Source organism: Octopus sinensis, linkage group LG6, assembly GCF_006345805.1.
Source record: "Octopus sinensis linkage group LG6, ASM634580v1, whole genome shotgun sequence".
Lineage (NCBI taxonomy): Eukaryota > Metazoa > Mollusca > Cephalopoda > Octopoda > Octopodidae > Octopus > Octopus sinensis.
Genome location: NC_043002.1, coordinates 36082305 through 36095285, shown reverse-complemented (window position 1 = coordinate 36095285; position 12981 = coordinate 36082305). Strand labels below are relative to the sequence as shown.

At 34.3% G+C, this 12981-nt stretch overlaps 1 protein-coding gene across 1 annotated transcript in view; it reads right to left on the bottom strand.

Moving 5' to 3' along the window:
• Positions 1-4119: 4119 nt before the first annotated feature.
• LOC115213132 (nuclear factor of activated T-cells 5-like) overlaps positions 4120-12981 on the bottom strand; it is a 197460-nt gene continuing 188598 nt past the window's right edge. The window contains exons 12-15 of the mRNA XM_036503506.1: positions 12814-12894; positions 9596-10396; positions 6111-6287; positions 4120-4130 (exon numbers count right to left, since the gene is read on the bottom strand). Of these exons, the coding sequence (XP_036359399.1) occupies positions 4120-4130; positions 6111-6287; positions 9596-10396; positions 12814-12894 (1070 nt within the window). The remainder of the gene's footprint in view (positions 4131-6110; positions 6288-9595; positions 10397-12813; positions 12895-12981) is intronic.

Genomic DNA, 12981 nt, shown 5'->3' with positions numbered 1-12981 from the left:
GACTGCAAGCAACTATGCACAACACATGAAGTACTGATGGCAGACTGTCCATGACTGTAAGCAATTTTGTGCAACAGTTGTAATGGCAGACTGCTCTTGACTCCAGACAATTTTGTAAAAACAGATGCAACACAATCACTTGTCTTTTGAGCGCTTTATGTTATAGCTACAGATTGTCCATCATATATGTTTCCATGAGGATTGTTAGTAAAATATACTAATAAAGTAAAAAATAAAAAGTGAATAAAGAAGAAAGAAAAATATATGAGGATTATATATGTATGTGTGTATATGTTTAAAATAGTTGGTTTTGAAAATTGAACAATGAAGAAAAATGAGAGTGGAAATTGGTGTGGAGATAAATTGAAGAACATGCGAGGTACTCGTTGTTAATAATAGTTAAATATTTCTTTGTAATACAGTATAGATCAGTCAATCAAACAAAACCCAAATAAAAAAATCAGAGGTGGGGTAACATTATTATCCAATAAAACACTTGACTGATCAATATATACATATATATATATATATATATTATATATATATATATATATATATATATATATATATATATATATATATAAATATATGTATACACATTTTAATTCTAATTTAATTTAAATGTTAGTCTTAAACAAAAATCCTTGTGTATAGGCATATATGTTTATATACATACATGTAATGGATTTATAAAGACACATACATACACACATATATATATAAAGATATGTGTTGTGGGTACAGAGACATGTATGCTGGTTTCTAAACGCATACACATCCCTTCATATGTATAAACTTACGTAAATATATATACACTCATGTACTACACATTCTTATGCATAAAGCCATGCATATAGATATACAGATATTCATACCCAACACACACATTTAGAAATTTACATTCTACAGAAATGTGTATAAATTTGTAAACACACACAAAAAAATATATTATATATTTGTGTTGCAGCAGATGAGAACATGGCTGACTTAACAGCATCACTTGGTGAGTGAAATGAGATGATGTTTGAGAAAATTATCCAGGTTGGTTCAAATAGCATCCTGTGGAGAAGGGATACAAATATCTCAATGAAGTTTCAAATGTAGTCCACATATGTAAATTGGTTGATTTGAAAAATATAGGCAGGAGTGATGCACAATAGAGCTGGACCAGTCAAAGCAAATTCTTAAATATACATAATACATACATATGTATATACACATACATATATACATACATATATATGTATATATACATACATACACACATATATATACATACATACATACATGCACACACTTTAAGTTAAATATACATATACATCTGCAAACATATACATACAGAGAAAATAAAGGAAAGAAAGTGTAAGAAAGAGAAAGAGATAGTAAGGAATCTGAGAGATGAATATGTCAATATACATATGACTATACTGATTTCTAGCTTGGCCACAAGGCTTTATACATGTGACTATATTAATTCCAATGCACAACAGTATACATATACATGCATCTGAACATATTCATACAGATATACACACTCGTACAGCAGCAGCACACACTCACACACACACACACACACACAGAGAATTGTATACATACAATAGTGCATATACACAAACAACTGTATGTAAGGATAAGCTCAACATAGATTGTACATAATATAGCATGAAACACATACATACATGCCTTTTGAAATTGCTCAGAAAAGCTTTTAGATACAAGAGAAAAGAAGCTGAAAAAAAAAGGATCAGATGTTGAAAAAAAGTGAATTTTAGATGAAACTGAATAAGTTTATTAAAACAATAAAACATAAGGAGGGTTTGAATGAAGAGAAGATGAAGAAAGATAACAATATAAGAGAAATGAGATGAGAACCAGGCAAAATGTGTTTCTAATGGTGACAGTGTATACATTAGCACCATTTTTGTGTATTTTTTTCCATCATTTTTATTTTTGTCTATATTTATGTGTATATATGAATGTGTGCAACACATGTCTATGTTTCAATGTTGTATGTGAACATAATTATATACAAACACATATATATATATATATACATATGTATATATGAATACACATACACACACATATATACATACATACATGCATATGTGTGTGTGTGTGCATAAATGCACATACATGCAATTAAGTATGCATGAATGTGAGTGTATATATATATATATATATATATATATATACACACACAATTATGAACATATATAGTAATATATATATATATGTATTTATAATTACGTTTGTAAATAAGCAAATGTATAATTATAAACAATGCATATACATATGTATTGTATCAACATATACAAAAACACATAGTGTTATCATCATAATCATCATCATCAACAACAATGATATAACTGTAACAGCAGTTTTTGTCTATACTACTTTGGCTTGGACACAAACACACACACGCACACACACAGCCATAAAACAGACAGGTAAATAAGTTACGAGGTAATGTACAGAATGTTGTATGCAAAAAATTTCTTTGACTGATATTTGCCACTTAATGGCAATTGTTAGTGACTATCAAAGAAGAGTTGAGGGAGGTGGTGGTGGATAGTTTAAAAAAAAAAAAATTAAAAATTAATCTCTCAAAGTTAGGACAGATATTTAACATATTCTCTTCACTAGGCAGTATCCATGGTCAAGACACTTTACTGTAAAATAATCCAATACACTAAGTCACAAATAAGTACCACACACTAGGAACAACTTACCAGTATAAGCATCAGCACTGTTAATAATTTGTTAATAGACAAAATGTGAGGGTGCATGGCCGAGTGATTAGGGTGTTGCACTCATGATTGCAAGTTAATGGTTTCAATTCCCAGACTGAGCGGTGCATTTTTGTTCTTGAGCAAAACACTTCACTTCACATTGCTCTGCAATCACTTCAACATCTAATGTGTAACACACCATGCACTTGTACAGGCAATGTTGATTTGATGGAGGGAGTGAGCTCTTGTACAGCACAAACATTTGATCGCTATCAACAAATCCTTTCTGTGCAGCTTGGTCAGCAAGAAATTTTCAGAGTGGTCTTTCTCAGACTCAAAAGAACAGAAAAACGCCTTGTTAGCTTGTAGTGCTGAGTTCTCATCCTTCTATGGGTCTTTAAGAATTGCTCTAAGACTCAACCTCAGAATCAGAGTTTAAGAATTGTCTCAATTTGTCTTACTATTGGACCAACACACTGGTTTTCGTTGGTATGTGATTATCAGTGTGTATAATGTAATAGTTTCTTAAACTTATGATCAAGCACACATATCCACCATTATGGATTCCATAGCAATAACATTTGTTTATATATATATATATGAATGCAGACATAGCCATGTGGCTAAGAAGTTTGCTTTGCAATCATTAGGCCATAGGTGCAATCTCTATGTATGATATCGTGCGTGTGTTTTTATCATCTTGTAAGTGAAACTGGGGAGATAAAAACTGTCAAATTGGACTCTATAAGTAATTCAAAGGTTCAGCATTGTTATTGATTCTATCTGAGGATTATATTAAGGGTTCAGGTGTCTAGGAATACTCAGCCAATTACAATTCAATGAATAAGCAGTGCAGGTAAATGAACAATTAGAGTACTAATCACTGAAAATATACATTCACACACACATGTATATTCATATACGCATACATATATACATATACACATATATGTATTCATACATATATGTATGTATACATATACATACACGTATATAGATGCACATACATATTCATATACATACACATACATGTACCACACACATACATATGTATACACCATGTGATACTCCATCATATTATTTTCTTCATATATTGTATTTTCTGTATTGTTTACTCATTTTCTGTTGATTAAGATGCTGCTACATTGATGATGATGATAATGATGATGATGATGATGATGATGATGACAGCGACGACAATGATGCTGATGATAATGATGAAGATGTCCATTGATAGTTATAGTGATGGTAGTAGTAATAATAGTGTTGGTGGAGGTGTTAATGCTGACAGCACTGTTATTGTCTTTACATTTATTTTTATGCATTTTTTTCATTTTTTAAAAATCTTATGAACATTTTACTCACAGCCAAATATTGCTTCCCCCAATCAAGGTTCACCTACAAGGATTAAAAGAAAAAAATTTTTTTAAAAAATGAAACGCACCACTTTACGGTCGTTCCATTATTTACAGGACAAGGAATACTGGTTTAATGGGGAATAGAGGGGGATTAGATGCAAGTCGGCTAATTGAAATCCCTAACTGCATTCTCTCACCTCAGGCACAACTGCCCCTCACTCAACCGACATTAGTGTTAGATAGAGTTAACCAAGAACAGTGAGAATGTCGGCTTTACATTCTGCAAAATTGTAGAAAATGCATTCGTCGCTGTTTTGTGCTATGACTGAAGATTGTTGTTGTTGTTGTTACTGCTGCTGTTGTTACTGTTGTTAGCGTTATTTCTGTTGCTGTTGTTACTGTTGTTGTTACTGTTGGTGTTGCTGCTATTGTTGTTGTTACTGTTTCCTCGAAGAAAGGATTCAAGAAGTGACATCACTAGAAGAAGAATGAGAAAAAAAACAAAACAATGTCAGGAAAATATGTAAATAACTCATCTGCTGTTATTTATTGAAGACAAGTGCTAGTTATTGTTGTTGATATTATGTAATTCCATTTTTTTTTACTGGGCTGACCAAAGTTTTGAGTGGACTTGGTAGATGGAAACTGAAAGAAGTCCTTTGAATATATATTGGACACTAAACTCTGCTTGCGAAGACCTGTTGGAGCAAGTGAAATCAGAATCGAAATTGAACCAATCCTATGACTGGCACCTGGCAGTTGCCAGTGCCGCTGGACTGACTCCTGTGCAGGTGGCAAGTAAAGAAACACCGTTTCAACCCTGTGCTTGAGGAGACCTATTGAGTCAAGTACATCAACATCAAAAATCTATGGAAATTGTAGTTGTGATCCCTGTACCGGTGGCATGTAAAAAGCACCATCCAAACGGGGCTGATGCCAGCGCCGCCTTGACTGGCTTCTGTGCCGATGGTACATAAAAAGCACCAACCAATTGTGGCCGTTGCCAGCCTAGCCTGGCACCTGTGCCAATGTCATGTAAAAAGCACCCACTACACTCACGGAGTAGTTGGCGTTGGGAAGGGCATCCAGCTGTAGAAACACTGCCAGATCAGACTGGAGCCTGGTGCAGCCTTCTGGCTTCCCAGACCCCAGTCGAACCGTCCAACCCATGCTAGCATGGAAAATGGACGTTAAACGATGATGATGATGATGACACACACATACACAAATATAGCTAACATAAATTTTAATATCTGTTTTGACATGCCTGAGTGAGCAAGAAGTGGGTCTTCTCCCACACACCATACGACCAGTCAATGTGGTCTTTGTCATTTCCTTTGTGAGTTATAACAGTTTTTGATCTGTCTTCATTACTTTGTCCAAAATCTTCCTCTGTCTCCCTCTACCAACAAGTCTCATTTACTTCAAGCTCACATAACACTCTGATCTTAGCCAAAAGGCCAAGAAGTGATCCATTTATCCTATTTATTTGAGTATAATACACGCTTGTATATAATATGCACTACTAATTATGGGCTAAAAGGTCCCAAAAGTAAAAAATATCTTATGTGTATATTATACACTGATTTTTCTTTAGTATAATAATAATAATAATAATAATAATAATAATAATAATAATAATGAAATTATTGTGTATAGTGCTCAGGTGCACTACAACTGCTCAGGTGCATAAAGAAATGTCTAGTCAAGGTAATTATAACTGCTGTTGAAAATATATTGAAAAACTTCCTGCATCCTAAAATAAATTTTAAAAAAGCTGTAATATGGTGATGACATAGATTATTGAAAATTGCTTTGGTCAAAGATGCCAACAATATAATAGTGGTTACAATAATAATTACCAAACTTCAGGCCAACTGTTTAAGACTTTGTGAAGTTTGTCACTGAAAGATTTGTTTTTGATTACCTTGAATTCAGTGACAGCTTTGGAAATATGTTGACATTATTGAAGATAAAGAAGAGCTAAGAGATTAAATATCCAGGAAAAAATTATAGTTACCATCACCGTCTTGTTGAGAGACAGCACTAACGTTATTGGCTGATAATGATGGGATGATGAAAATACTTGGTGCTGGTTGCTGAGAACTTCCTCCTAAACTGAAGACATTATTTCGCCCAGAAACAGGGCGTGGATTACCAACAATGATGATTTGTGGTCCAGATGTACCAGTCAAAGCTAGAAATGAAAAAAAAAAAAAATTTTAAAAGATGAACTACAAATTAAGGCACAAAAAAATCATAGCAATTGTAACATTACAAAGAAAGCTGACAGAACATTTATGATATGGAGATAACATATGACACAATAGTTATGAGATTAAGATACTGGACGTTTGACCACATGGTCATAAACTCATATCTTGCTTCTGTCACTGTTTTTATGCCAATAAGCAAGTTTGGTTCACCGGGTAAAGTACAAACACAAAGTTCTACCTCAGGTTTGTATGATAAGTGATGGTAGTGGTGGATCTCTGTCATTCAATGATAAAGATTCGGTTTCACAGTTAACTAAAACTACGTGCTCCTGAATTGACATCTAATGGCTGAACATTTTAAAGACATGTTCATCCTTAATGTAATTCTCAAGCAGAATCAGTGTGTCACAGCACATGACAAGGAGTACCTTTTGAATTGGAGGTACTCTTTGTCCAATGAGCTTCTATACAGTTTCCATCTACATAATTTCACTTACAATGTACGGGTTGACTTGAGGCCACAGAAAATCACATTTGCTCAAGATGGCATGCAGTGGGATCAAACCTAGGAGCTTCTGGATCTTGAAGTGAATTTCTGAACCATTATTAATAGTCAGAAGGAAATAAATCTTTAAAAGCAATTGATTTAAGTAATTAAAACATTCTTATCATCATAATCATCTCCATACTTTTAATCCCCTACTGACATGGATGAAGTAGCTCTACAACACAATGTTTCAATCATGAAATGATTGAAAAAATATTTCCTTCTATGACGTTATTTCTATAAAAAATTTGAAAAGAAAGTGGGGAGAATTATTTAATTTTAAAAAAAGAAAAAAGAAAAGAAAAAGCACTTAAGCTAGTATTTGCAATATAATTTAACAAAATAATCTCATTAACATTTATTTAATTATATTTTAGATGAGATTTTAATTTGTGAATAATTTGCTGTCAGCAGCTTGGGGAAAGTGGGTAACACAGGACGGAAGTTGGTCTTGGGCAAATTGGGTTGATAAGGGTTTAACACATGATGCAATGATATCCACAACCAGGTGAAAATTTTGTTCAACTATGAAAGATCTAATAAGAACAAATATGATGATGATTCCACTATTATATCTTAATGGCCTAAGTAAGTTTATCCCAAGAAAGGCACGACGGTATTGATGATAAATTCTTAGCCTCTAATTCATTTGCATCAGTATTTACACTATCACAAATAAATGGCATGAACATTTTGAGTAACCTATGTATCAGTGGTTGCAGGCCTATTTAAAGAATAATTACACATCAGTTTATTAACAAGCTACTTAGATTTCGCACATGTTCCTTTATATCACTCTCACTGCTATACTTTGATAATGTAAAAGTTCCAGTTAGAAGGAGGTATAAAGAGTGTAACTGCTCTTTATACCTCTTTCTACTCATTTAAATTACATTATCAATAGTTCAAATAATGCAGATTATTTTCAACTTTCTGCAGTAAATGAAAATATCAGAGTCCAAAGAATCAGGTGGTGGTCTGTATCAGCAAAAATGATTACATTATATGAGTTTGAGTAAGTTTGTATGCCACAGGAAAAAGAAGATACTAAGTTAATGGAATTCTTAAAATGTTGCACTGCTTTTGAACTTGTTCTAACTCACAAACTTTCTGCAGCAAACCTTTGTTCAGACTGTTGTATGAAATAAAATACATTACAACAATTCTCCTGTCTTATAGTCTAATGGGGTTGTAGGTGCAGTTCTGAAAACTTCACATTCATGAGGTTGTCTTAAGGACAAGTCAGCTTGCTGTAACCCATCCATCATGAAGATAAGCAAGAATTGAACCTAACACAGGGCAACTACTGAAAAATATTTAGAGTGAGAAATTGACAGGGATTGATCGTACAGAAATTCTAGTTGAAATCCAAGTGCATTAACCACTAAATATATAAACTCAACAGTTAGATAAGCCATTTCATAAAAACATTTTGAAAAAATGTTTTTAAATTTCATTGTTGGTGTCTACACCTGGCAGGAGTTGCTAAGAATCTTTTTAATGATTTTTACCCTTTCCTAGTGGATATGCAACTGCTCTATGATTAAGAAAGAATATGCTAGAATGAAAATTCAGTTATTTTGATTGTTGAATTTAGGTTAGTGGCCTTAGTATGGTGATAAATACACAAAAGTGTTAACCATCACACATGTTCAACTCCCAATGATTATTGATGTTTAATTTCGCTTTGTATAAACTTCTTACTTAGACTAAAATACAAACATCTGTCCTAAATTGACGAGTCCTAGAAAAATGATGTTCAATAGCTGAATTTAAATAACCAAACTACCAGCAACCTTGTAGTGCTGTTTTACCTCTCAATCATAATTTGCTCTTGCTATATAATACCTGCTTACAACTAGGCAAACTCAGAGACTGTGTTTTGAGACATGACACAGAACCATTGACAAGATACAAACTACTGACCCTTTGGTTGGTAGTTAGTCTAATATCAGATCAAATCAAGAATCCAATGGAGGAGTCTCTATATTATTGTTCAAATTTCTATAAAATAGTGGCCCAATCTTCAAACCATGCCTTTGATTCTTTAAAAAAAAACAGGATGTACTGATGTGATCCTAGAATGCAAAAGAATATGTGATGGCCACAGGTTGGAGTGCTTTTGATCATAATTTTGTTTGATCAGAGTTGACTTGTGGCTAAAGAACAGTAATTTTTTCTTTTTTTTTATTAAATATCTGCAGTTAAGTAATAAAATAATGATAAGAAGTTTGTTACTCACAAGATGACAACTGTGTCAATGGTGCTGATTCTGTCTGTAGCGGATTTGTGTGAGAGTCTGATGATGGCTGAAAATATGACTGTAATAATGTCTGCGCATTTGGTGAACACTGGACAGATGGGGGTGCATTGAGTTGCGGATTGTCAAGTTTTGAAATTGAATTTGGCAAAGACAGTTTTAAGGGAGTGTGAAATTGGTCTGGAGGCGACACCTGAATTGGTAACAAGTCAGACACATTGCTCACATGATGAAGAGGTGGGTTGGACTGTTGAGCAGGATTAAACTGAATATGACTATTAGGCTGACTTAATGGTGAACTATTGTGGAGTGTTTGTTGCGGTTGTGGTTGCTGCTGTTGTGGTTGTTGTTGTTGCTGCTGCTGTTGCTGCTGTTGTTGTTGTTGCTGCTGCTGTTGTTGTTGTTGTGTTGTTGCTGTTGCAGCTGTTGCTGTATTTGTTGTTGCTGTTGTTGTTGTTGGTGCTGCTGTTGTTGTTGTTGCAACTGTTGCTGTTGTTGATGCTGATGAAGCTGTTGTTGTTGATGAAGCTGCTGTTGTTGCTGCTGCTGCAGCTGTTGTTGCTGCTGCTGCTGTTGTTGTTGTTGTTGTTGCTGTTGTTGTTGTTGTTGTTGTTGTAGTAATGCAGTAGCAGCTTCATGATAGAGCGATTGTGATTGAAACTGGGGTGTAGAACTGTTTGTTAACATGGGCGTGGCTTTAACAGCTGAAGATTCAACCATCTCTGCTGCAGACTGATAATCAGTTGAAGAATTGTTCAGTTGTTGATGTGAGGTGGCTGTTGTCTGCTGCAGTTGCTGTGCCTGGTTCTGGAAGTCCTCACTGGTGTGCATCTCCATTGCTGTGGCACCCATCGATGAAGATGACAGTAACTGGTCAGATGCCATGCGCGTAGAAGACAAAAAGGCATCAGTTGATGGCTGGAGCTGACTGGTGGTCTGGAAATTGTGATCTGATGATGACTGGGGAAGATTAGTGGACTGGAACGAAATATTTGAATGAATCTGCTGGGGGGACTGGACTGGGGAGTTTTGAAGAGAAGTCTGTGAATGAAAATGGCTAGAGGAATCAAGTTGGGAAGGAAAATTTTCAGACGGATGGCTCTGTTCATGAAAGGATGAAGGGAAAGCACACTTTGTGTCAGTAGTGGATTCTTGATCTGGAAAACTGGATGGTACTGGCACTACACCATTGGTTGAAGGGAACAGATTCGACAATATCAGTTCAGGTGGAACTTGTAATCCAGATGTCTGCGAGTTCTGTTGCAGCAACCGAAAAACCTCAGCTGCAATACAAAAGATAGAATCACAATAAAAAAAAAAAAAGATAGTATAAAAAATCAACCACAGCTCACACAGAGCCTCTCTATAGTTGTATGAACTACACATTTATGTTACCCTGCTACAGAATAATATATAATTTTTTACAAAACACTGTTAAGTAAGGTTAAGCTATTATGAACACAAACACACAAGGCTTTGATTTCAAAACATTGATTCAGTAGTGCTGGTTAGTACTACTCAAGGATACATATGGTAATCAAACCATTAAAATTGAAAATATTATTCTTCCAAAAGTAACACAAAAATCTAAAGAGATTAGTCATGTTAATGCAGCAATAAAAGTTAGCTTAATAAAATTTTTAAAATTGATGCAAGCAGTTGAGATGAAAATTCTAACATTTTGAGCAGCAACATACATTTTCAGGAAATGGGTTGGAATTTTAAAATGTTTTTTAAAGGATTCTAAATTTTCTATGAAAATATCAGAATTTGGGCTTTTCTTTGGAGAATGAGTACTAGGTAAAGTATGAACATTCTGGTTTTTTTTTCTACATTAGACATTGATGTTATATAATTTAAGTAATTTATATGATCTACAATGTAGAGTTGGTTGTATGATATGCAATGTATTAATGAGAGCAGGTTGACCATAGATTGAATGTTTTGCTGATTACTGCAGAAAAGACAAGGCAGTGTAATAGTAAACACATTTTGTTCCAGCAAGACTTTATTACTGCTTCCTGAGGCAAAATTATTACTTAGTTGCTCTAATCTTCTTAGTATAAAGTGGTTGATTAAATTAAGTAGTGATTATTGATTGATTGACGTTCTCATACAGAAAAAATAATAATACAAACAACAACAACAATGCTACTACTACTACTACTACTGATAATGATGATGATGATGATGATGAAGATTAAAAATTTTTCCATGAAGTTGACAGATGAGGTGACATCACAGATTACATGAAAAATGAAAGCTAGTTAATAGAAATAATCACGAGAGAAACAGCCATGAAAACACGATATAAATAAGCAAGAAAACATCCCAATAGGGGACACCCACCTGGGGCCTATGGATAAATGTTATATATCCTGGATTACTTTGACAACCAAGATATGTACTCTCTCACTCTCTCAGCTTCTGTCTTGTCTTACAAGCATATACTGAGAGTTCATTCACTCATATCATGTTCATCACCTTCACCCAACTTTTTGCAAATTTATTGGAAGGTAGCATTTTTCTTTCTATCCTCAGGTTCCATTCCAAGTGAGGGAAGTGTTTCCCTGCAGATCATTTAATATCTACCACCACACTACCAGACAAGAAAGGAAAGATGTCTGCCCTCCTGTGAGAAAGCACGGCATCTAGGTTAACCTTCACATTAGACTTGGCTTATTCTAGATCCATCCAAAACAATGGCTGTTCAACAGAATTCCACAAGCTAGTAATACTTGGGCACTGATTGAGTCTATATCTGCATTAGTTGATACAGAAAATCTTGTTGGTATCTGACAGAGAGTAGGAACTACTTAAGCAAAGTTGTGAGACTTCTACACACCACTTGCCTATTAAGTGCTCCCAAACAATCCCAGCAAGCTTCTAAGATATCATTCCTACGTTCCACTGACTCTAATGAGCAACATGTTCTCAAGAAGGTTTTTAGATGTCTGATAAAATTTGGACACTCTGACTGAATCATGCATAAATAAGCCACTAAATAGAAGGACCATATTTTCTGTAGTTTATGTCCAGGATCACAGACTTACAACAGAAGGTTCAGGATGAATAGGTAATCCAAGCTTCTTGGCAGTGGGATCTTGAAAGTCCCCTCAAAATTCTTTTGTCTCTGATTTATTTAAACATTCTTAATTGTTGATTTTACTGGAAATCTTTGGGTGGATGTTTTGATTAGGTACTTTGACATCCTATACTTCTATAGTATAGGATGTCAAATAATAATAATAATGGCATGTGGCTGTCTTGTCTTAGCTAAGAATACACACATATGTACATACACATGCACACATATATATATATATAAGCAAGACAGAGTTGAGGGCTTTTATACACAAGAAATTAGGCCAGCATTATGAAATATCACCAGAATAGGTCTAAGAGACTGGACAAAGCATCTGTTACTTGATGATATGCCAATCCACATAGATTGTTCAAGTTAAGTCAGTCAGACATTATTATCAATGACCAGAAGAAGAGGAAGTCCCATTTAATCAAAGTATCAGTCCTAACTAAAAGAATTTTAGAAATTATCTAAATATAAAATCATGTAACAGAGATAACTGGAATGTGAGGATCAAAACAGGAAAAAAATATCCTTTAATAGGTGCCTAGTGAATGATTTAAAAACATGCTAACAAACACATAACAGACAATAACACAACAAAATTACACTTACTTATATTCTGACCAATAGGCATTGGCTGTAACTGGGGTGGTTCTACTTCCATTGGGGTTTCTGTCTTAGGGAGTGGTTCCACTGAAATGTTAGAAATGAAGAATAGTTTAAGGTGCCAAAGTAAAGAGATGCAAGAATATATAATCTAAGAGGGGCAAGGAAGAGAAA